This window comes from Bufo gargarizans, chromosome 3, assembly GCF_014858855.1.
Source record: "Bufo gargarizans isolate SCDJY-AF-19 chromosome 3, ASM1485885v1, whole genome shotgun sequence".
NCBI classification, from domain to species: domain Eukaryota; kingdom Metazoa; phylum Chordata; class Amphibia; order Anura; family Bufonidae; genus Bufo; species Bufo gargarizans.
Genome location: NC_058082.1, coordinates 121,804,895 through 121,831,671, shown reverse-complemented (window position 1 = coordinate 121,831,671; position 26,777 = coordinate 121,804,895). Strand labels below are relative to the sequence as shown.

Genomic DNA, 26,777 nt, shown 5'->3' with positions numbered 1-26,777 from the left:
TAACTCCTTAAGGACCGGGATAATTTTCACCTTAAAGGATAACTGTTGTATTTGGAGTATTGGATTGTGGTGATTAATATCACCTTGGTGGCCCTATTTCAACTTTTAACTGTGTATTCAATTACCCCCTAATTCCACATTTTTTGTTCCCTGTACTGCCTACTTTTACTGGTGCTTAAAATAGGGTTGCATAGTCCATCTATCTGTTGAAGGACAGAGCAAGCAGCGTGCAAGGTCACATTCCTCACAGCCAGGGACTAAGTAAATTATTAAAGCCAGGTCCTCCCCAGCAGCTGATAACAGTGCCTGGGATGTGTGCACTTCTCCCAGTCCCTGCGCTTGGCAGACGCTCCCTCACTCAGCAAACTGGGACAATGCAGAGTTGGAGCAGCGCAGACCAGGGAAGGGAGATCTGCCGTCTGCTCAGTGTATAAATGAAAGCAACATGTGGTAAGAGGAACCCTTTGTGCTGCAGATTAACCCTTTAGGGGGGAGGGCTCTGGTTACTGACACTTGGGGGGCTATTGTTACTGGCTAGTGAGGGCAGGCGAGATTATCCTCAGGGTTAGGGCAGTGGCGGCCATCTTAACTGAATAGTGAAATTGCAGTTTTATGAAGACTGGTTGCTAAGGGCTGAATCTTATTAAATATTGGGTAAGCCAGTCTAATAGTAACTGATTCTGGAATATCATGTTATTAGTAACTACATATATGAAAATTGAAATTAGGGTCTAAATGTGAGTTATTCTTTAAGGACCAGGCCATTTTTTGCAAATCTGACCAGTGTCACTTTATGTGGTGATAACTTTAAAACCCTTTGACTCATCCAAACCATTCTGAGATTGTTTTTTCGTTTCTCATCACATATTGTACTTCATGACAGTGGCAAATTTGAGTCAAAATATTTCATTTTTATTTATTAAAAAAAATAAATAAAAATTTACCCAAAATTTTGAAAAATTAGCAATTTTCTACATTTCTGTTTCTCTGCTTTTAAAACAGATAGTGATACCTTCTAAAATAGTTATTACTTTACATTTCCCATATGTCTACTTCATGTTTGGATCATTTTGTAAATGACAATTTCCAAAACCCACTTTTTAAAGGACCAGTTCAGGTCTGAAGTCACTTTGTGGGGCTTACATAATAGAAACCACCCATAAAATGGCCCCATTTTAGAAACTATACCCCTCAAGGTATTCAAAACAGATTTTTACAAACTCTTAACCCTTTATGTGTTCCACAAGAATTAAAAGGAAAAATGGAGATGAAATTTCAGAATTTCATTTTGTCAGAATTTACATGTTAATCAATTTTTTCCAGTAACAAAGCAAGGGTTAACAGCCAAGAAAAACTCAATATTTATTGCCCTGATCCTGTAGTTCACATAAACACCCCATATGTGGTCTTAAACTGCTGTACGGGCACATGGCAGGGCGCAGAAGAAAAGAAACGCCATATGGTTTTTGGAAGGCAGATTTCATTGGGATAATTTTAAGTTGCCATGTCACATTTGAAGACTCCCTGATGCACCCCTAGAGTAGAAACTTCCCCCCCCCAAAAAAAAACAAAAAAAACCCATTTTGGAAACTACTGGATAAGGTGGCAGTTTTGTTGGTACTATATTTGGCTGCTCTATATTAGGGGACTTTCACACTAGCAATAAAGTTTTCCGGTATCGAGTGCGGTCATATTTTTTGTTATTTACAATGTTCATCTCACAGGTTAGATCACGTATTTTTATAGAGCAGGTTGTTACGGAGTCGGACACGACAATACCAAACGAGACTTTTTTTTTTTTTTTTTTTTTAAATGCTTTTATGTAAAACTGAAACAAACAAAAAAAAAAGATTTTTTTAGTGTCTTTTTGGGCGACTGTCTTACGTAGGGGCTCTTTTTTCAGTATGAGATGACTGTTTGGTACTATTTTAGGGTGCATATGACTTTTTGAACGCTTGGTATTACACTTTGTGATTTAATGGCTTGACACTTTTTTTTTCGGGGTTAACCTGAGGGGTTAGGTGATGTGATATTTTTATACAGCAGGTTCTTACGGATGTGGCAATACCTAATGTGTATATATATATATATATATATATATATATATATATATATATATATATATATATATATATATATATATATATATATATATATATATATATAATTTTTTTTACACTCTCATTTTTGAAGGAAAAAAATATATATATATGTTTTAGTATCTCCATAGTCTGAGAGCCATAGTTTATTTTTTATTTTTTGGGCGATTGTCTTAGGTAGGGGGCTCAATTATTTTGCACGATAAGGTGACAGATTGGTACTATTCTGGGGGGCATACGGCTTTTTGCTCGCTTGGCGTTGCACTTTAAGTGATGTAAGGCGACAAAAAAAATGTTTTTGTTTTAGCATTTTTTTTTTTTTTTTTATTTTTTTTTTGACGACAGTGTTCACCTGAGGGAACCACACTTTTTTTTTTTAACATCCCACTTTAACATCCCATTGAATTCAGTACAATACATAATGTATTGTACTGTTGTACTGAATTGAACAGTCAGCGTCTTACACAGTAAGACGCTGACAGTTGCATAGGAGAGCCAGCCCTCAGGCTGGATCTCCTGGACATCTATAGGTGGCAGGCTCCGATGCCTGTGGAAGGCATTGGGGCTGCCATGGCAACCATCGGCCCCCTGCCAGCGCAGAGTGGGGGGGGGGGGGCGATGGAGTCAGAGGGAGCCCCCTCCCTCTGTAAACCCCACACATGCTGCAGTCAGCGCTGACCGCGGCATGTGAAGGGGTTATTCTGCCAGCATCACCGCATACATCGATGCCAGAGGATGCAGAAGGGGCCCGGATATCAGTAACAGCCAGGGCCCGTGCTGCAGATCGGGCGGGTGCAGCTCCTGCCTGATTACATCATCATGTACGTGGGAATGCAGAAAGGCACCACATTCTCCCACGTACATGTAATGGAAGGGGTTAAAGAACTATCTTCAGCGTAAAGAAGAACATTGAGTCCTAGGAGTCACGAGGTGGCCCCCTCAGATACCTGATCTTATCATCAAGACTGTCTAGTATTACGTGAAGGGACAGAATCTGGGACAAGCCTACATCCACAGGATCTGAGCAAGCCTACATCCAGAGAAGATCTGTGGTTAGTTCTCCAAGATGTTTCGAACAACCTCCCTGCTGCGTTCCTTAAAAAACTCTGTGCAAGTACTTAGAAGAACCGATGCGGTTTTAAAGGTAAAGACTGGTCAGAACATATACTTGATGATTTAGATTTCTATTTTGTTGATTCACTTTGCATTTTATCCATAATAATAAAAGCCCTGTGCACATGCTCAGGGCAGCGTGTCTGTGCCGATAATTGAACTGGGCATGCGCGACGACCAATCACACAGCGCTCCATGCGCTGCCCACACCAGAGCGTCGCCCCACACGCAGCCATGCCGTCAACACCAGTGCGCACTGACCAATCACATAGCGCTCCACACGCCGCCCGCACCACCCACACCTGCACGCCGGCCAATCGCAGGTTATGGTGTGCTCTCCACGTCAGACTGCCACCATTACTGTCCTTGAATCACACAGCCGCACAGTCCCAGCACTCTCAGCCACAAAGAGCAGTCAGTGCCAGCCGTCTCAGCCTCCAGTCACAGTGCCAGCAGTCTCAGCCACCAGTCACAGTGCCAGCAGTCTCAGCCACAGACAGGGCTCGGCCCCAGCCACCAGTCACAGTGCCAGCCATTTTAGCACCACCAGTCAGTGTTACCAGCAGTCTCAGCCATACAATGTGGTCAACAGTGTTCCCTCTAAGCCTTGGCAGCTGCTGAGCGGGGTCGGCTCAGAGCTGGGCACAGCGCCATCAAAGGTGGGCGCTAGGAAAACCGAAGATAAGTGTCACATCAAAGAGCATACAGTGTAACCTCTGCACCATGCCGTACAATACAGTGTAACCGCTGCACCATGCCGTACAATATATAGTATAGTTCATACACAGTGCCGTACAATATACAGTATAGTTCATGCACCATGCTGTACAATATACAATATAACCCCAAAACCATGCAATATGATGTACATTATAATCCCTACACCATGCTGTACGATGTACGTTATAATCCCTACACCATGCTGTACGATGTACGTTATAATCCATACACCATGCCGTACAATATACAGTATAGTTCATGAAGAAAAGAGAGAAAATCCAGCTCTTGATAGCAGGGAATACTTTATTCACAGCGGTATTAAAACTTCCACATATGCAGGGCAGTCAAATCTATGCATTTCGGACATTTACATGCTGGTCCTTAATCATGATAATGAACAGTATAGTTCATACACCGTGCTGCACAATATAATCCATACACCATGACGTATAATATACATTATAATTCATACACCATGCCGTACAATATACACAATAATCCCCCAGTGTAGGTGGTATACTGTATATTGTACGGCATGGTATCTGAACTATACTGTATATTGTACGGCATAGTGTATGAGCTATACTGTATATTGTACGGCACAGTGTATGAACTATACTGTATATTGTACGGCACGGTGTATGAACTATACTGTATATTGTACGGCATGGTACAGGGATTATAATGTACAGTATACTGTACAGCAAATGACAATATAACCCCTGTGCCATGCTGTACAATAAACAGTATAACCCCTACACGGTGTCCCTACACTGCACCTCTCTGTATATATTTCATTATTTTGCCCCTCTCTCCATCTCTGTATATATTCCATGATAATGAAGGATTTGCTGCCAGTGGGCCTGCCCTCATATGGCCGGCGTGGGCTCCCTTTTCTGAATTCAAGTGCGGCGTGCCCCCCCCCTCCCTATGAAGCCGGTGTGTGTGCATACATAAATAAATAAAAATACCTTCTCTGCTCCACTCATCTGTCAGGACAATCCCGTCATACCCTCTCCGGCGCCGCGCCATTCAGTCATCCCGCCATTCAGTCATCCCGCGTGATCCTGCGAGACCTGTGACCTCAGTGCCGAGTCTCGCACTGTCACAGCTGGTGGCGCAGGCGCAGCACCGAAGAGGGTATGGGTTACTTAATGTGCGCACTGGGCCGGTAGCGCAGCCGGCCAATCGCACTGTAGGCATCATAAAAATAAATTGCACAGAGAGGCCCCGAGCCCCTTACATAAAGTCCGGGCAGCAGCAGTGAGCGGGCCAGCAGAGGTGCTGAGCGGAGGCATAAAGGAAGCTGCGCGGCCGCGCGCCCGCGCAGCTTACAGGGAACACTGGTGGTCAAGTTCCCTTGCCATTTAATATAGACCGTTCCTACTAATGTTTATGCACTACTGTTCTAGCGCCTGCTATTGTAACGTGCTTAATGTCTAGTTTACTGTTAAACGTCTTTTTGGAAGCGTTCTTACTTTGCAGCATTTTTTCCACACGTAGAACTTTTGCACAGTACTTTATAAACACAAAACATTGAAAGAAAAGCTTTGCAATAGTCTGCCACCTCTAACTTTATAATATTTCCAACTATGGAGCTGTGTAAGTGAATTTTTTGGCAGGGTGATCTATAGTGTTTATTGAAACCATTTTGTGGCATATATAACATTTTGATCACTGAAAGCAGTGGTTCAGCCGGCGCGTCACGTCACCCACTTCATTAATGAAGCTGGCAGGAGCGTGACTGACTGAGTGACGTCACGTGCTGGCCGGACTGCTGCTTATAGTGAGTACTGTTATAGAAGAAAGCAGAGCCATTAAAAGATTTTCCTTACAAAGTCTACTGTGTGCCCTGTGGTGTAATGGGGGTCACTATACTGTGAGACATATGATACTGTGACCAGCATAAGATCATCTTATGGTGGTCACAGTATCATATGTGTCACAGTATATTGTCCGTTTGAATAGTGACCCCATTACATAAGATGCTATATGTGCGTCATCCACACATCCCCCCCCAAAACAGTGAGTCATCCACAGACCACCATTAGTGCAAAACCCACCAAAAGCACACCTTTAAGAATAAAAATATTTTGTACCAATTTTCCTCCTCAAAAATCTAGGTGTCTTATAAAGCAAAAAATACAGTAAGTTGCTGTATCTTGTGGATAGCGGACCCATTTAAGTCAATAAATCTGCATCCGTAAACTGAGTACAGACGGCCTGTGCCCGTGCTATTTGCGGCCTGCAGCACGGGCACTGAGCCGTTACATTTGTGTGCATGAGCCCTGATGGACATCTGAGTGTCAACCACTAGTGCTTTCTGCAAATTATTTCTAATACATCTACCTTTCCGCTTGTCAGTGTTTTCTGTACCGTGCGAGAGGTCTCTACTGTACATAACGTCTCGTGCAGTACTATGCATATTGATTTCTGGAAGGCATAGTACTGTAATGTTACATGGATGGAATTTCATTTTATTGAACTCCTCGTTACAGCCAACGAGGAGCACATCACTTATTTATCAGGCACTTCAGTCTGAATAAGGCTACTTTCAAACTAGCAGGGTTCAGCAAAAACGGTTCTGTTACCGATAATACAACCATCTGCATCTGTTAGGAACGGATCCGGTTGTATTATCCGCAACACAGCCAAGATGGATCTGTCATGAACTCCATTCAAAGTCAATGGGGTACGGATCCGTTTTCTATTGTGTTAGAGAAAATGCATCCATCTCCATTGACTTGCATTGGAGGTCATGACTGATCCGTCTTGATCCACATCCCAGGACGGAAAGCAAACTACAACATGTTGCGGTTTGCTCTCCGGTATGAGAACGAAAAGGAGCACTCCGTTCCGTTCAGTTACGTTTTGTCCCCATTGACAATAAATGGGTACAAAACTGAAGCGTTTTTTTTCCGGTATTGAGCCCTTATGACGGAAATAAATACCGGAAAATAATTGCCCTTAACGGTAATTGTTTTACTTGAAACCCATGAAGGCACCCATGCAACTAGGACCTCATCATCCAGGACAGGAAAACTGAAGAGATAAAATGGTTCACACCCTATCAACTATAAATTCTATATGTATGTATGTATGTATGTATGTATGTATGTATGCATAAAATAAATATATATGTACCACTGAAAGGAAAAAAAAAAAAAAAAAAAAACAAAAAACTTTCTGCTATGCAAACGATCTCATGGCATAGATGTAGGAGGGAAGAGACTTGTTCCTCCTTGACGGTTTATGTAGGCCATTACTGTTGAATTGTCCAAATAAAAACACAATCTTCCTGTTTTTTTTTTTCCCCCCCCCCGGAAGAGCCACCGTCAGTGCCATCTCTACTTTTAACTCCTTGAAATTGGAGGAGGATGATGCCTCTCTCGGAATCAGATCCCACCTCCCTTGCCAGTATCTGTTCTGGGAGTGGGCTCCCCAAACCCAAGGGCTGGCGTCTGCGGTAATTATGGTCTTGAAAAAGTCCATGTAACTCCTGCTGATAGAAGTTCTGGTACCGTCCACCACAACAGGGAGAATCTTGCTTTTGAGGAAAAGTGGAATTTTTGATCCAAGGACTAAGGGGAGCCGTCCTACAATCTTAGGATCTCTGGAGTGGATCTGTGCATAAGGTACTGCTGGGATTGCTGATGTCATCTGCCCTAGTATCGCCATTGCTTCACTGAAGTACACTGATATGGTCAGTCTTTTTGTCCTAATTATTGTTCCATAATAGACTCTCTCCTTTGGAGGTGGAAGAAAAATAAAATTGTAAACAGAAGTCCAACTGAATCCCCCCAAAAAAATGCAAACTTGAGAAGGAATCAGATTAGATTTTTTCCAATTGATTACCCATCCTAGATTTCCTAAAGTGGAGCAGAGGAATTTCATCTCTTTTTCTAGCCCTTCTTTTTACTGAGAGACTATCAAAAAAATAATTGTCCAGATAGGGTGCCAGAGTAATTCCCGACTGTCTTAAAAAAAAGCCGCTAACTCCGCTACCACTTTAGTGAAGACTCTTGGAGCTTGCGCTACACCGAAGGGAAGCGCTCTGTATTGGAGATGCAGCAACTTCCTCTGAAACCAAACTGCTGCTCTTAAAAACTTTTGGGAGGAGGAATGGATTGGAACATGGTAACACATTCTACAGATCCAGGCTTGCCATCCAGAAATCCTAGAAGATGAGGCTCACCGTTTTTATAGTCTCCATTAAAAAAATTGTAGACCAGAGATTCGTTCAGTTTCTTCAGATTTAAAATAACCCTGAATGTTCCATTTGGTTTCTTCACCAAAAATAAAAAAAGGGGAATAGAACCCTTTGCCCCTCTCTGTCTTGGGGACTGGACAGACTACTCCAATTCTAAAGCTTTCCTTTTTTCCGGATTTTTGGGATGAACTGTCTGAGTATAAAAAAAAAAAAAAAAAAAAAAAAAATTGGGACGAGAAATGAACTCCAGCCGGAATCCGTTTTCTATTACACTTAGGATCCACTTGTTCAGAGAAATGGACATCCAGGCTGGGAAGAACTGAGACAGTCTTCCTCCCACCTGACTTCTGGCATCATTGCGGTTTGTCTTTTGGTCCGTTTTCCTGATCTTTTAGGAAATTTCTCTCACTTCTATTACTTTGCCTACCCCTTTGTCTTTTAAAACTGGCCTGGGGTTTAACCCCTTAAGGACTCAGCCCTATTTCACCTTAAGGACTTGGCCATTTTTTGCAAATCTGACCAGTGTCACTTTAAGTGCTGATAACTTTAAAACGCTTTGACTTACCCAGGCCGTTCTGAGATTGTTTTTTCGTCACATATTGTACTTCATGACACTGCTAAAATTGGGTAAAAAAAAGTGAATTTTTTTGCATAAAAAAATACCATATTTACCAAAAATTTAGAAAAATTAGCAAATTTCAAAGTTTCAGTTTCTCTACTTCTGTAATACATAGTAATACCCCCAAAAATTGTGATGACTTAACATTCCCCATATGTCTACTTCATGTTTGTAGCATTTTGGGAATGATATTTTATTTTTTGGGGATGTTACAAGGCTTAGAAGTTTAGAAGCAAATCTTGAAATTTTTCTGAAATTTACAAAAACCCAATTTTTAGGGACCACTACAGCTCTGAAGTCACTTTGCGAGGCTTATATAATAGAAACCGCCCAAAAATGACCCCATTCTATAAACTACACCCCTCAAGGTATTTACAAACTTTGTTAACCCTTTAGTTGTTGCACAAGAGTTATTGGCAAATGGGGATGAAATTTGAGAATTTCATTTTTTTGCCTAATTTTCCATTTTAACCCATTTTTTCCACTAACAAAGCAAGGGTTAACAGCCAAACAAGACTGTATCTTTATTGCCCTGACTCTGCCGTTTACAGAAACACCCCATATGTGGCCGTAAACTACTGTACGGCCACACAGCGGGGCGTAGAGTGAAAGGTGCGCCGTATGGTTTTTGGAAGGCAGATTTTGCTGGACAGTTTTTTTGACACCATGTCCCATTTGAAGCCCCCTGATGCACCCCTAGAGTAGAAACTCCATAAAAGTGACCCCATCTAAGAAAGTACACCCCTCAAGGTATTCAAAACTGATTTTAGAAACTTTGTTAACCCTTTAGATGTTGCACAAGATTTAATGGAAAATAGAGATACAATTTCAAAATTTCACTTTTTTGGAAGATTTTCCATTTTAATATTTTTTTTCCAATTACAAAGCAAGGGTTAACAGCCAAACAAAACTCATTATTTATGGCGCCGATTCTGTAGTTTACAGAAACACCCCATATGTGTTCGTAAACCGCTGTACGGGCACACGGCAGGGCGCAGAAGGAAAGGAATGCCATACGGTTTTTGGAAGGCAGATTTTGCTGGACTGTTTTTTTTTGACACCATGTCCCATTTGAAGCCCCCCTGATGCACCCCCAGAGTATAAACTCCAAAAAAGTGACCCCATTTTAGAAACTAGGGGATAGGGTGGCAGTTTTGTTGGTACTAGTTTAGGGTACATATGATTTTTGGTTGCTCTATATTACACTTTTTTTGTGTGGCAAGGTAACAAGAAATAGATTTTTTGGCACGTTTTTTTTTTTTGTTATTTACAACATTCATCTGACAGGTTAGATCATGTGGTAATTTTATAGAGCAGGTTGTCACGGACGCGGCGATACCTAATATGTATACAATTTTTTTTATTTATGTAAGTTTTACACAATGATTTCATTTTTAAAACAAAAAAAAGTTTTAGTGTCTCCATAGTCTAAGAACCATAGTTTAAGTTTTTGGGCGATTATTTTAAGTAGGGTCTCATTTTTTGCGGGATGAGATGACGGTTTGATTGGCCCTATTTTGGGGTGCACATGACTTTTTAATCGCTTGCTATTACACTTTGTGACGTAAGATGACAAAATGGCTTTTTTTACACCGTTTTTATGTTTTATTTTTTTACGGTGGTCACCTGAGGGGTTAGGTCATGTCATTTTTATAGAGCCGGTCGATACGGACGCGGCGATACCCAATATGTATACTTTGTTTTATTTATTTAAGTTTTACACAATGATTTTATTTTTGAAACAAGAGCCATAGTTTTTTCAGTTTTTTGGCAATTATTTTGGGTAGGGTATGATTTTTGCGGGATGAGATGACTGTTTGATTGGTACTATTTTGGCGTACATGCGACTTTTTTGATCACTTTTATTACCTTTTTTGGGAAGTAAGGTGGGCAAAATTTCAATTTCCTAATAGTTTTTTTTTTTTTATGGCGTTCACCGTGCGGGGAAAGTAACATGACCGTTTTATAGATCAGGTCATTACGGACGCGGAGATACCAAACATGTGTAGGGAATTTTATTTTTTTCATTTTTATTCAGTGATAAGTGTTTTTTTTTTTTGATTTTTACTTTTTTTTTCACTTTTTTTTTGACCCAGACCCACTTGGTTCTTGAAGATCCAGTGGGTCTGATGTCTGTATAATACAGTACAGTACTGTATTTTACTTACACTTTGTCTGAACAGATCTCTGCCTTCAGCACAGATCTGTTCAGCACCATGGACAGCAGGACGCCTAAGAAGGCGTCCTGTTGCCATGGGAACCTTCCCCATCTGCTCAGTAGTGGTCAGAACTGCGCAGGCGGGGAAGGGTAAGGACGGGGCTCTGGGGGGGCTGTCTGGGAGCTCCCTCCCTCTCCATTCGGGGGGCTGCAAAGGCACTGCAGCCCCCCGATGGGAGAGGGAGGGAGCTACTTCTTACTGTTAACTTTTTTCATACAGCGGTCCGTACGGACCGCTGTATGGAAAGGGTTAAACGGCTGACATCGCATCACCGATGTCAGCCGTTTATACCAGGGTGCCAGCAATGTGCTGGCACCCTGGTATACCCACTCTACACCAACGAATTTTCAAGGGGAGGCGGGCGGGGGATCGCGATCCCGCCTGCCGCACCGCCCACAACTCCCCCCCCTGCACCACCCGCCGGCAAAAAATCATGCAGGGGTGCAAAATCTATATTTGAGGTACACTAAAGTTTCTGATCCCCGCGGTCAGGGACCGCGGGGATCAGAAACTGCAAAAAGCGCAGCAAACCGCAGGTCTGAATTGACCTGCGGTTTGCGGTGATCGCCGATAGGGGGGGGGGGGTCATGTGACCCCCCCCTGGCGTTGTCACAGGATGCCGGCTGAATGATTTCAGCCGGCATCCCGTTTCCATTAACCCCCGCGGCGCCGGAATCTGCATTTAAAGTTAGGACGTACCGGTACGCCCTGAGTCCTTAAGGACTCGGGAAATAGGGCGTACCGATACGCCCTGCGTCCTTAAGGGGTTATATATAAAAAAATAAAAATAAAAAAAATAAAAAAAGTCTTCTGGGGAACAGGAAACCCCTTTTTGTCAGAGGCCCTCTCTAAGATGTCATTGAGAGGAACCAAACAATCTAGATCCTTCACATGGGAGAGAGCAAAGTCTAGACTTCGACCCTTGATCCCCTTTCTATGATTTAAGCCAAATAGCACGGCTTGCTGCATTTGACATGGCAGCTGCTCTGGCAGAAAAAAGGACCACATCAGTAGAAGCGTCTGCAAGGAAATCTGCTGCCTTGAGTAAGGTTGGGAGGGAGGATAGTAAGTCCTCTCTAGGAGTTTTGTCTTTAATATGAGATTCTAGTTGACCCAACTATAGCCTTAATGACCTGGAGACCCAAGCGGCAGCAATGGCCGGCCTGAGACTTGTAGAGGCACATTCCCAAGTAGGTTTAAGATAAAATGTCTGCTCTTATCTAAAGAATCTCCTAAACAGCCTAAATCCCTAAACAGAAGAGCCGTTTTTTTGGCTATTTTAGCTACAGGGGCATCTACAGAAGGAGCTCTGTCCCATACACCCGCCACTGATTCTTCCAATGGATATTTTCTAATAACAGAATTCGGTATAAAAAATAAAAAAGATTGTCAGGGTTTTTCCATTTTGTCTCTTAAATCAGTGCTTCTATGTTCTTAAAAACTGAGAAAACTAAGGCATTTAGGGCAAAGGCCCTCAAAAACCTGGTCAGCGATAGTCTTAGGCTGTTTTACGTCCTCCAATTGCATAGTGGTTTTTATGACTTAACAAAAGGCCCAGTATCTTCAGGTGGAAATAGTCCTTTCCCCTGCTGAATCCTCACCTGAAGACATAAAATCAGAAGACAAATCCTGACCCGATTCTATATCTTCATCTACCCCAGAAAGATCAGAATCAGATCCACGTTATAGGTACGCCTTTCTGGTGATTTCGAACGGCCCCGACTGAAGGATTTAAAGGAAGACTTAACTTCAGATTGTACCAAGGCCTTAATGGTTTTAGATAAGCTATGGGATTCTTCCATGACTAACTTATCTATACAAGCTTGTAGGGATCGACCAATATTGATTTATTTTATTTTTTTAGGGCAGATACAGCTAATCTATGAACTTTTAGGCCGATAGTTTATACAGATATTCTGTGAATTTTCATTTTTGAAAAAAATAAAATAAAAATTTCCTACACAAATCTGCTGAAAATTTATGTTTATATTTTAACGTGTAGTTTTTTTTCTTGTAAATCTTTTTTCATTTATAATTAATATTTTGGTGGGGTTTTTTTTTTTTTTTATTTCATTTTTTACCATTAGCCCCCTTAGGGACTAGAACCCTTGTCCTCTTCACCCTGATAGATCTTTATCAGGTTGAATAGGACTTCACACTCTCCCTGCTGCTCTGTGCACACAGCAGCAGGGAGTTGACCATGGCAGCCAGGGCTTCAATAGCGTCCTGGCTGCCATGGTAACCGGCCGGAGCCCCAGGCTTACACTGCTGGGGCTCAGATCAGAACTTCCACTGAGGAGGAGGGGAGAGGGGACCCTGTGGCGCACTGCACCACCAATGATTAATAGGGGGGGGGGGCAGCTCCCGCCACCTGTATATGAATGAGAGGCATCTTCAATGGTGGCGCAGTGGCCCCTCCCCTTCTATTGTCCTCTCTCCTCTAATTGGCAGCAGATGGGGGGGGGGGGGGTAAAGACACTGCTTCCTTCTCCCCTTTGCTGCTGAGGGAACACGAAGAGCGCTGTCAGCAGCACGATCCTTGTTCCCCAAAAGTTATCGGAATATCGGCAAATAGATGCCGATACCAATAACGTTCAAAATCCTGAATATCGGCCGATAATATCTATAAAACCGATAATCGGTTGATCCCTACAAGCTTGACATAGTGGTTTAGCATATGAAGCTGACAACGCTACTCTACACCCTCCACATTCTTTAGGTTTAGTATTGCCAAATTAGTAGAGAATCAAATCTCACCAACTGGTAGAGTCAAGCTTCCCCACTCCTCAGGTCCAATACCGGGCTTGTGGGCCTCAAATGTTCTCCAAGGGATCGGCTCGTCCGGCATCACCTGGTTCCAACATGTTTTGTGGAGGCTCCAGATCCTGCACAGCACTGCGTGCGCACCAAGGCTGGCTGTGCCCTCTTGCTTCTGACTTATTACGCGCCTCAGCTCCTTTTAACATCAGGCCCAAAAAAACTCTTGATTCATGAGGCAGACGAGCCCTCCCCCTTCCGGTCAGCACTGCCAGAAACAGCTTCAATGCTCGCTCCGGCATTTTTGAAGTGGGACGCCAGCCAACGCACTACTATGAACTGGCCACAGCAGCTCCCCAATGAGGCTTGGGAGGAGGCAGGAAGCAGGACAAACTTAGGCGACAGCTCCCCCAGGAGACTTACGCTGCCATGGATAGGTCCCGTTACAGCGTTGTAGACCCGGACCTTCCCCAGCCCCCCCCCCCCTCCCACCAGAAATAGGACAGAAATGTGACAGCGGATATCCTTTGTTTCCACAGGCAATACGCTCTCCCCACTGAAATAAAGACACTAGGGGACATTTATCAAGACAAGTGTTTTCTACGGCGGTCTCTCGCTCCAGCACCAACAGAGCATGCTCTTAAGGGCTCATGCATACAAACGTATTTTTTGTCTGTGTCCGTTCCATTTTTTGTGCAGCCCATATGCAGAGCTATTCACTTCAATAGGGCCAACCAAAAAATAAAAATAATTGTGCTTCCCTTGTCCACGTCCTTTCCGCAAAAAAAAAAAAAAAAAAAAAAAAAAAAAAAAAAAACTCATTGTCCACATTACGAACAAGGATAGAACTGTTCTATCATGGGCCAGCCGTTCTGCAAAATGCGAAGATCTCCTATGCGGTGAACGCTGTAAAAAAATAAAAAAAGACTTATTGCCCCCCAGGTATGTAAATTAGGCCTTTAAGTCAAGGGGACAGCACCTTTCTTGCTTGATGTCAAGCTCGCTGTGGCCCCTTTCCTGCCCCTGAGTGTTTGATTGATGGCCCTTTGTTTTGTTATGTCAGATTCCGGCCCGACATCTCACGCATGCCTGCGCACTGTGCCCCGCTGCTGTGAGCTTGTTTTCAGTGGCTCAATGTGCATGCTCGGTAATGACAGTGACACAGCGCACACTTGAGATTTCGGTCTGGAATCTGACATGACAAGAAAACAAAAAGGCACATTAATCAAATGCTGGGGGGCGGCGGTGAAAAAGCAGAAGCCCCCTTGACTTAAAGACCCTAATTTGCTTACCAGCTGCAGGGCAATACAAATATTTTTTTCAGTAAATTGAATCACCCGACCTTTGACACCTAGTAGCGCATCTTTATTTTGGGAATATGGGAACTTCATATATCTGCAGACGCCTACTGACAACGGGGATTGAATACTGCATGTGACAGACTGGCGCACGCGCAGAGCTTTCACATGCACACCAGTCTAAATAAATATCGGCAGGTGATCTAAAGCTATGGTTTATTTAGAAATGAGAGGCTGCGAGTATCTACCGGCTACATCCTGGAGAGCCATTGTGCTCAATAGATGAGACCCCCGATGAACCGACAGCAACTTTGTTAGGGGAACGCATCAGGACGCCATTTGGACATCCTTGTTTGCTAGGAAGGGACATTCGGGGTGATTACTCCGCTTTTAGGCAGGGACCTAAAAGAGTCCCAGATATACTTTATATGCCTAAAGATTGCAATTACTTACCAGTAATTCGTTTTTCCTCCCGCCTCCCCCAGGGACAGGAAACAACGTGGAGATCTTTAAATAGTCCCCTCCCCTTACCTGCTCCAGTAAATAACCGAGAAACTCTGAAATGGATGCAACATAGTATTTATTAAAATTAGAACAAAATGTCAGAAAATAACAGACTCCAGAAGATAATACATAAACGTGGGGGGGGAAATACCCAGTGCCGCTGTGGAGGCTAGAGGAAAAACCAGTTACCGGTAAGTAATCGCAATCTTTCCAAACGCCTCCACAGCGGCACGATTCATAGGAGGATGAACAGAGAAATTAAATATTTAGGGTGGGACCACGGCAGATAACACTGAGAAAACGATAAGTCCTTATTCTTAAACACATCCAATTGATAATGTTTGAAAAAGGTGGAAGGTAAAGACCAGTTGGCTGCCTGGCATATCTGCTCCAGAGGGACATCTGCTGACTCGGCCCAGGAAGCCAGCAATTGACCGCGTTGAATGAGCTTTTAAGTCCTTTTGGAGGAGAGACATTCAATTTGTAAACAGAACAAAATTGCTGATCTGATCCATCTACCAATGGTTGTCTTGCTTGCCGCCTGTCCTTTGTTTGGCTCGGCAAATTGAATGAAAAGTCTATCTATCCTCCTAAAAGGTTATGTTGCTTCAAGATAAGCTAACACCTCCCTCAGAACGTCCAGATTATGAAAACGTTTGTCTTCTGGACAACCTGTTGGGGAGAACCGAATGATGGTAGAAAGATTTCCTGAAGACAGTGGAATTTCAAGACAACCTTGGGCAAAAAAGAGGGAGAGTGTTTTAATACCATCATCTCTAAGGCCTCATTCAGACGGGCGTTGCGGGAACATGCGCAATTTTTCCGTGCGAGTGCAAAATCGGCATGTTTGGTACCCAAACTTCTGCAGAGAAGTTCGGGCTTGGGATCAGTGTTCTGTAGATTGCATTATTTTCCCTTATAACATGGTTATAAAAGGAAAATAGCATTCTGAATACAGAATGCAAAAATAATAATATATATTTTTTTAACTCCCCTTAATCCACTTGCTCGCGCAGCCCGGGATCTCTTCTGTCTGTCTTCTGTACAAGAAAAGGACCTGTGGTGATGGCACTCCGGTCATCACATGGTCCATCACATGATCTTTTACCATGGTGATGGATCATGGGATGACCGGAGTGACGTCACCACAGGTCCTTTTCCTGCACACAGCACAGAAGACAGACAGAAGAGATGCCAGCTGCGCGAGCAAGTCGATTAAGGCAAATTAAGTTTTTTTTATTTTTTAACCCCTCCAGCGCTATTGTACTATGCCATTGTTTTCCCTTATAACCATGTTATAAAGGGAAAATAATAATGATCGGGTCTCCATCCCGTCTCCTATCAACCGTGAGTGAAAAAAATATTATTATTATTATTCCGCATCCGCACTTGCTTGCGATTTTCACGCAGCCCCATTCACTTCTATGGGGCCTGTGTTGCGTGGAAATCGCACAATATAGAGCATGCTGCGATTTTCACGCAACGCACAAATGATGCATAAAAATCACCGCTCAAGTGCACAGCCCCATAGAAATGAATGGGTCCTGATTCAGTGCGGGTGCAATGCGTTCAACTCACACATTGCATCCGCGCGGAATACTCGCCCGTGCGAAAGGGGCCTAACAGATAGTGGGGCCTACATGAGAACGCCTGTAATTCGCCCACTCTCCTAGCTGTAGTGATAACTTCAAAGAGATTTCAGATAGCGGCTTAAAAAGGGCCGCTATTAGAGCAGATAAAACTATTTAAATCCCACGGAGGAACCGTGGATCTAACCATCAGTTCATTTCTCCGGGCCCCTTTTAAAGGAGATCTAAATCTGCTAGCTTTGTATGTAAAGCACTCAGGGCCGATATCTGGACTTTAATGGTGCTGACTTTATAACCTTTGTTTAAACCGGCCTTCAGAAAAGCTAAAATAGAAATATTATTAAAAGGGGCCAGAAGTCTTATTTTTTGCAAACTTTAAAAAAAAAAAAAAAAAAAAAAAAAAAAAAAAAGCTTTCCAGACTCTATGGTAAATTTTTGATGCAATAGTTTTCCGGCTGCATAGAATAGTAGAAATTACCGCCTCTGAAAGGCCCTCTTAAAAATTCCCACTCAGGTTACAAGCTGCCAGTCGAAGATGTGTTGACCTCGGGTGTAAAACCAGGCCCTGATGAAGGACTGGAAGATCCAGTAGAATCCAGAAGTCTCCTGCTGACATGTTGAAGAGTAAGGGGAAACCACAACCTTCTTGACCAGTATGGCACTACTAGGATTAGCCTGGATTTTTCCTGTAACTCTCTTTGCAGAACGTTGGGAATTAAGGCAAACTGAGGAAACGCATACATGGTCTCGTTAGGCCAAGGATGGGAGAATGCATCCACGAACAAAGGGCGATCTTTGTAGGATAGGGAACAAAATTTCTCCATCTGTCTGTTTTGTCTTGTTGCAAATAGGTCCAAGTCTGGAAGAGACCACTTTTCAGTTATCTGAAGAAAGACCTGTTGATTTAAAGTCCACTCCCCTTCCTTCAAGATATCTCAGCTTAGATAGTCTGCGACTTGGTTGTCCTTTTCTTTTATATGGACTGCCGTAATTGAACGTCTATTCTTTTCTGCCCATTGAAAGATTTTATACTTTCGCCAAGGATGGACTTTGTACCTCCCAGTTTGTTCAGGTAAGTTACCGCAGTGATGTTGTCTGATAAAATGCTTATTTATTTTCCTTTCATTTCTGATTAAAGTGCTCTTTAGGCCTTCCAAACTGCAGATCGCTTTCTTAGATTCGAGGAGGACAGACAGATTCTGACCCCACATTCGCTGCACCATAGATAGGTTTGAATGAGCCCCCCACCCAGATCTGCGGGCATCCGTTGTAATTGTTATAGTGCCCATTTGTCTCCAAGATACTCCCTTGCAAAGGTTTCCTCTGTTTTGCCACCAATTTAAGGAGTCTTTTACATACTGGGGAACTCTTACCTTCTTTTCCAAGGAGAATATGCTTTTGTCCCAATTCTTTAACATGAATGCCTGTAGCGTCCGAGAATGCGCTTGTGCCCATTTTACAGCTGGAATTTAAGACATAACTCCCAGCACCTTCATTACCATTCGAACAGTCACTTTTTCCTGCTGTGAAATAGAGAAATTTCCTGGTTGATCTTTGATAGTTTCGTCTGGGAGAAAAGGTCTTCATAAGATTTGAGGTCCAACAACATGCCCAAAAATACTTTCCTTCTTTCGGGGCGAAAATCAGATTTTTGTAGATTTATCATTCATCCTAGGTTCTTTAGATCCTGCTGTACAACCATCAATTGTTTTTCCAATTTTTCTTTTGACTCTGCGTCAATGAGAAAATCGTCTAAATAGGGGACGTGCAGTATCCCTTTTTGATGTAGATTCTCTACAGTCTCTGCCATTACTTTTGAGAAGACCCTGGGAGCAGATGTTAGGCCAAGAGGAAGGACCTGGAACTGAAAATGAAACACTTGTTCCTTCCTCTGAACCTTAAATATTTTTGATGACCGCTGCATATTGGGATGTGACAATATGCATTGGTGAGACCCAAAGTTGCCATGTAAGAGTCTTTGCCCAGCAGATTTATTGTAGACTTTATAGTTTCCATTTTGAAACGTTTGTACAGGACATGACGATTTAGGCCTTTTAAATTTATAATTGCTCTGTACGAGCCAAAATTGGAGAATAAAAACCTGATTCTCTCTTCTCAGAGGGACAGAAATAATGGACTCTTTCTGAAAGGAGAAATATCACTATCTAGGAGCAATGACTGAACTTTTCACAGCTCCTTGGTAACGTGAAACATCTTGAGGTAGGGAGGAAAACTTGTTTTAGACCTGCTGATATTGCGTCTAAAACCCAGGGGGGGGCCAGGAAATTTTTTCCCAAGCGGGGAAAAAAACCTTTAGTGCTTCTGGCATCATTGATTAGTAGATTTTTGGAAGGAATTTGCTGGGTTAAAAGGAGAACCTTTGCCTCTGCCCCTACCCGTCTGCCTTCTAGATGAAAAACCCCTTTTTCTCTGATCTTGCCTGCCCCTTGTGGATGCGTCGAAGTTCCGTCTGACAAATAATTTCTGTGATCTGACAGAAAACCTCTCTTCTTATTTGTAGCGTCTCAAGGATGTAGTCGAGTACCGATCCAAAAACTATCACCCCCACAGGGGATACCGCATAGTTTTTTTTAGGTAAAATAACCTGACCAGTATCTCAGCCACACTGCTCTCCTAGTGGCATCGGAGAGGGCAGTGACCTGGCTGCCAATTTCAGTATCAGAGGCAGCAGCTAAAAAAAAAATTGGCTGCTTGTTTAAACATAGGCAAAGAAGCAGTAATGTCCTCCCTTTGGGTTTTTGTTATTTTCGCCACCGGGGCATCCACTTTTGGACAGTTATCCCAAAAAGTGGCATCTTCTTCAGAAAAAAATTTCCTTTTTAAAAACCTGGAAACCCCAGGTCTTTTTTTCTAGGTCAGTCCACTCCTTATTAATACGTTTGGCAATATTTAAATGTAGGGGAAAAAAATTCTCTTTTTCTACCAACCATCTAAACAAAGGTCCTGAACGGATTTTGGTTGTTTAGAGTCTTCTAAAATTTAAGGTTGCCCCCTTATAGTTTTTAATAGGGCATCAGTATCCTCTATAGAACAAAGTGGAGGACCAGACTCGTCCTCAGAGGATTCAGAGTCGGACTCAGAAGGTAACTCCACCTCATCAAAATCTTCTTGTAGATCAATTTCAGAATGGGCAGGCCTGGACAGACATGGAGGTGGATGTTTTTTTGAGATGTGGATGCCAATTTAAAGGTCCACAGTGCTGCTCACTTCCTCTTTGATAACGTTTCTAATATTATCCAGAAGGGAAGGAGATTCTTCAGTTACAATCTTCTCCAGACATCTCACAGGTTTTTTTTTTTTATGACCGGAAGGCAGTCCTTTTTTACAAATAGAACACTTTTTGACACGCTGAGAAGATTCAGATGACTTTTGCGAGTCCCTGACCTAGGTAATATATTAGAAAAAAAAGGCACATTCAAAAGAGGGCAGACTTTGGTCATAAAAAAGAATTGGTCTAAATAGTCCCTTACCCATGGTGAAAAAAAAAGTGGATAATGGCCAAGGAGAGAAAAAAGGTGCTCATAGGGTAAATAAGTTAAGAGCCAAGCCTCCAGAGCAACAGGAAGAGTTGTACTGCTCACCTGTTGTTGATGCACCTATTGTTTGGTGCAACTGGACTGGAGGTGGATAGGAGTGATTACGTCTCACTGGTTGATGCTGCCGATTCCGTCCGCGTTCCCCTTTGGCGGGGGCCAATAAAGGGCAGTAGTGGTGGATGGGGATTAGATGATGCTGGGGATGTGGGGGGGCCTGAGGCCGTCGCTAGCTGGGGTATAAGTTTGGGATGAAGGGTGGAGGAGGCTGGGGCTATCGGATGCTGGGATAGAGGTTGGGAACGAGAAGTGGGAGCAAAGGGGAGGAATGAGAGTGAAACTTTGGTGGGCGTGATGTGATTGGATGACGGGATATGGTGAATATGGATCCGAGGGTAAAAAGGTGTAATAGGACAGTGGTCTAGTAGTATGTAGAATTAGAAGCATTTGTTTTCCAGGCTTTCGTTGAGGCCGTAAGGTTCCAATGTTTGGCGTTTGTATATCCAAAACATTTCTCTCCGTTGTAAAGTTCTGAACCTGTCAGAACAACCGTCGGAGATGTGTTCAATGGGCGTGATGGTTAGCTTGGTGGGGTTCTTGTCATGGGTGGCCAGGAAGTGTCTGGACACACTGTGTTGGAGATAGCCTTGCGTGATGTTCCATCTATGGTTGTTTAGGCGTTCTCTGAGCAAGCCTACGTATTGCTGTCCGCAGGCGCATTCTAGGAGGTAGATCACAAAACTTGAGGCGCAATTCATGAGGCTTTTGATAGTGAATTCTTCTCCTGTGGTGTTACTCCTGAAGGTCGTCAAACGATTATTGATGTTATTGCAACACTTACATAGTTTATGGCTGCATTTGAAGTTCCCTTTAGGGTCAGGGAACCATTCGGATGTGGTCAAGGTAGCACGTTTTATTATTTTTAATTTACTTGGGGCTAGTGCATTCTTTAGTGTGCGGGCCCCCCTGAAAGTGAAGTGGGGCTTGGAGAAAATGGCTTAATTTAGATAGGGGGGTCAGCCTTCAGGATGTGCCAGTGTTTGGTTATGATGTTCCTCAGTGTTCCATGGTTGGGATTGAAGGTGGTGATAAAAGAGGATTTGAAGTTTGTACGGTCTAACATTGTATTTTCCTTCTTTTTTGTTGTGCGGCACTCCTCTTGGCTCTGTTCGTATGCTCGCCTGAAGGCCCCTTCGATTATGCCTCCTGGGTAATTTTTGTTCTGGAACCTAGAATGTATAGTCTGGCTTTGCGTGATAAAAATCATTCGCTTGAATTGACTAAAAGGAATGTTCTGTTTCCATTTTTTGTACTGCGCGCTCTTGTAATCTAGGTAGCTGTTACCGTCCACTTTCTTGAAAAAGGTTTTTGTCAGTATTCTATTGCTTTCGGAATACAAAACCAGGTCCAGGTATTTGATTGAGGTCTTTGAACTTGTGAAAGTAAAACTGAGGTTCCAAGTGTTATTTAGGTAGGACACAAATGTCTGGGCTTCTTCTTCGCTCCCCTTCCAAATAAAAATCAGGTCATCAATGTACCTTTTGTAGAGCACAATCGATTCCGTCCAGGTGTGATTGTCGCTCTTCAAATTGACCCATGTAGAGATTGGCGAAGCTTGACGCGAATCGCGTCCCCATGGCGGTCCCTTTACGTTGTTTGTAGATTTTACCCTCAAACTCAAAAGACATTGTGCGTCAGGATAAATCGGATTGCATCAAGGATGAATTGTTTTGTGTCTTGGAGTCAGTTGGTCATCCGTTGATCACCTTGTACCTCACGCACAGCTCCCAAAATTTTCAGGAAATTAGTCAAGCTGGGACGGGAGGAAATGCACTTTCAAACTCATCAGGCAACCTAAAGCTTGAAATGCCTTCAGCATTCGCCCGGCGATTTTTTTGTAGCGAGGATCTTTGTTATTGCCTAAAAATTTCTGGACGACTTCTTTAAATGCAATCCACCCTTCTTTTTGAGGATCCGTCAGGACAAACTCTTTATCAACTATAAGCCTTCTAATGTCTGATTGTTTACATGCAAATAACAAAAAAGGGCCAAGAGGAGAACTAGGGAAATTAAAAAAAAAATTTCCCCCCTAAAACTTGCTTAGCTTATGTATACATTGCTGACCATCAGATTTACAGTGCTATATGTTTTTTACACAACTCAGACAACCCCTTTACGTTTTTTTGGCATTTTACCGTATTTTTTGCCCTATAAGACGCACCGGCCCATAAGACGCACCTAGGTTTTTGAGGAGGAAAATAAGAAAAACAAAAATTTGAACCAAAAAGTGTGCTTTTGAACTAATGGTGGTCTGTGGGTGACACTTATGGGGGATCTGTGGATGGCTCTTATTGGGGGGGGGGGGGGGGGAATCTGTGGATGACTCATATATAGCATCTTATGCTATGTGTCATCCACAGACCCCCCCCCCCCCCATAATAGTGTCCCTGCGGTGTGAATGACCCCCAATACAGAGGGGGGGTTCCACCTGCTTCATTCATAAAGTGGGCGGCGCAGGCGCATGACGTATCGTCCTCCCTCCTCTGCTACGAGCGCTTGTAAGTACGGTATAAAAAGCGCTGATTACCCTGAACTTTTATATATTAACAATGCCTACAATTATAGATAAGATTATATACAGTGAGCGGGGCCTGTGTAGTAGAATACAGTCACTGCACGGGCCCTGCTGTCATTATAAACGCAGATGCCGGCACCCAGCACCCCCTCCCTCTCAGCTGACACACCCGCCACACGGCATGGCGCATCATAGAAAATTCGGAAGAATGCAGCATTTGCCCCATAAGACGCACTGCTATTTTCCCCCCCACACTTTTGGGGGAGGGGGGGGAAGAGTGCGTCTTATAGGGCAAAAAAATATGGTACATCTTAAATGCACTTATTGAATTAATAGTCATTTGGACTTTAAATTTGGTTAAAAACCCATAATATAAAAAAAGAAAAAAAAAATAAGACCAAAAATTTGAAGACAATTTAGCATTTTGTGTCAAATCATGACATCTAGGAGTTTTTTCAATATTTTATTTGTTTTCAGCACACCAAAATACATGGAAATTAGCTAAAAATAATCAAACAGCTTTTTAGTCGCAGACCTGTGTTTTCAGCCGGGCGTCAACTTTAATAAAAGAAAACTCCTGCCAGAGCCTTTCCAGCAGGAGGTTCTCCACATATCCCCAGAGGGACAGGAAACAACTGGAGTAGGTAAGTGTGGGGGCTATTTAAAGATCTCCACATTGTTTCCTGTCCCTGGGGGAGCCGGGGTAATCCTCCTCTGAATCGTGCTTCAGCTTTAATGAATATGGTCTTCAAGAAGATGCTGTACTCAAAAGGAGGAAAGGACTGAAAACACTTGAGTGACCAGCTCCACCTTCGGATCGATACAACAAACAGCGAGGGATTACATCAATGGGAGCCGAATACTTCCACTAATCCTCATTATTTATATGTCCCTCTGATCTAATGTAGCAAACATTATTATTATTGATATTTAATGTTTTGTGTCCAGTGGGACCACTTTATTTTTTAAGTATTAAAAGTTAAGTTTTAAACAGTAGACCCTTCTTGCTCAGTGATAATTTTTTACTATTGCCTACTTGATTACATTTAGATTTTCAGTGACGCCCTATTCTTCCAGGGATTCACAGCATCAGGAAAGACAAAAGCACCTTTAGAAACTGCTAACTGTTTAATGTGCGTTTTGTAGGAGACAGGTTCCCTTTAATTTATGACATCTTAAAGGGATTCTGTCACCAAGTTTTGGGCTATAGAGCTGCAGACATGCACGGCTAGATCTTCGCTAGCATGTCCGCAATATACCTGTCCTATAGGGCTGGGTGCTTTTATTTTCTTTAAAAAAGGATTTTAGAGATATGTAAATGAGCCTTGTAAGGAGCCCAAGGGGCTGTACGAACCTTCCTGGTGCCCAGCCGTGCCCGCCTGTGAAGGAGACCAGCACCGCCTATGTCCTCCGAATCTCCTCCTTTCATCAACGATAGATTGCCGTAATCTCGCGATGCGCAAGCTCGCGCAGTTCTTTCCCTGAGGCTGATGCCAGCACAGGGAAGGAACATTATACCGGCACTGCACATCGCGAGATTACGGCAATCTATCGGTGATGAAAGGAGGAGATTCGGAGGACGTAGGCGGTGCTGGGCTCCTCCACAGGCGGGCGTGGCTGGGCACCAGGAAGGTTCGTATAGCCCCTTGGGCACCTACAAGACTAATTTACATATCTCTAAAAATAATTTTTTAAAGAAAAATAAAAAGCACACAGCCCTATAGGACAGGTATATTGCGGACATGCTAGCGAAGATCTAGCCGTGCATGTCCGCAGCTCTATAGCCCAAAACTTGGTGACAGAATCCCTTTAATATCTGGTCTTTATATCCCCAGGAGTCTGTGCGCCTAGAATGAAATATGAGAGCTCGTAGTTGGCGTAGATTTCAGTCATCATTTACGCCAGGAAATTGGTATAAATGATAATAAATCTGATGGACCATCCCCCCTTTTCTGAAATGGGCGCAAAAACATCATTTGCACAAAGATGTGCAGTTTGCAACTTTTTCTAAAACCAGGTTTATCCCTGGTTTCACACCTAAGCGTTTCGCAAACGCGCGTTTTTATGCGCGATTTTGTCGCGCGTTTTTTGTAATAGTAAATGCGCGTTTGGGTGATTGACAGCAGTGTTGTCCAAAGAGTCTATGGCCCAAACACGCCAAAAAAAGCTCCTGTACTTGTTTGAGCGTCGGGCGTTTTACAGCGCGTTCAAACGCGCTGTAAAACGCGAAAATGTGAACCAGCCCCATAGGGAAGCATTGGTTTTCATGTGTTGTGCGTTTTACAGCGCGTAGGAACGCGCTGTAAAACGCTCAAGTGTGAACTTAGGGTATAAGAGCCCCTCAGCTGTACGTTTATGGAGGAGGCCTCATTCATATTTCTGTGTCAATATTACATACGTGAAAAAAAAAAAAAATGGTCCTTATATAACATGCCAAGATATCCATGAAGGATTCGTAGATGGCCCGTGTCAATTTTTACCCTCCGTGTGTCATCAGTAATCCACGGATGTCACTCAGCTGAATTTCAAGAGCATTTCCTATCGGTCTACTGTGGGGTTTCGCTCTGGTAGATAGGGTAAGCGGGCAAAATACAAGTTCTTAACTCAAAATTCAGGGTTTTTTCACACTTGCAGCAGTTGCCTAAAACAGCAGGTAACTTTGCAGTCTTTGGTGTTAATTCACACACAATGGAAAGTTCATATTGCCCAAGTCACCTTGTTGGCAGTTCTGCCTTCAGTAGGCTTTAGGGGGCCTGTTCCCCCTGCACACGGGTCCGGCACAAAACCTCAGATCCCAACACAGATCTCCTGAGCTCCACTGTCAGACGGAGGTAATCCTCTCCACCTGGCAGTGCTGGCTGGTTTTCATGCCTGGCAAAATCCAGCCTTGAACATGGGGAGTAGTAACCCACCCAGCACTTTGACTACTCCCAGTAAGAGCTGTCCCGGATCAGCTATTACAGCCATACTAAGTATCAAGGTGTCAAACAGCAACTGTTGCTGACGCATAAAAAACGGCTCTTACTCCACTGAGGCCAGGAACCTCGGTGACATGTACCCATCATCCACGATGATTCCTTGTACCTTCTTACACCTCCTTAAAAACGAATGTCATCTGGACTTCAATGGGTGTGTTTGGTAACCAAAGTAGTGCATGCCTCAGTAAAATATACACACACACACATTGATGTGTGAACAGACATTTAAATCTCTGGGTGTGTGTGCGCGCGCTGTCTGTGGAAAATGCGGACAGCACACATCCATGGAAAACGGAACTGTGAACAAGGCCTTATTCCGTCATCAGCTCTCTCGTGTGCTGTACTACTACAATGGTATTTCTTTAAAATAAATCACAAGCCAAAGGAAGCTGATAAAATCCAAGGAGCTCAAGAGTGTGACCTGTCTGCCACCCCAAAATCTACAGTACAGGGCACCTCCAGTTCTGCAAATGACTGTGCACGCTGCTGTGCTGTTAGGTCCGCCGCCACGTGTACACGTCAGGTGTCTATGCTCAGGAACC

General features: G+C 43.2%; 1 protein-coding gene across 2 annotated transcripts in view; it reads right to left on the bottom strand.

Moving 5' to 3' along the window:
• The window catches only part of PYM1 (PYM homolog 1, exon junction complex associated factor), a 38,389-nt gene that overhangs the window by 9,609 nt on the left and 2,003 nt on the right, over window positions 1–26,777 (bottom strand). The window contains exon 1 of one of the 2 annotated variants that reach the window (XM_044287401.1): window positions 13,738–13,908. The exons of the other annotated variant lie outside the window; for it this stretch is intronic. Coding sequence (XP_044143336.1) covers window positions 13,738–13,828 — 91 coding nt within the window. The 5' untranslated portion in view covers window positions 13,829–13,908. Of the gene's footprint in view, window positions 1–13,737; window positions 13,909–26,777 lie in introns of those variants that run through there. 2 annotated transcript variants of the gene reach the window in all.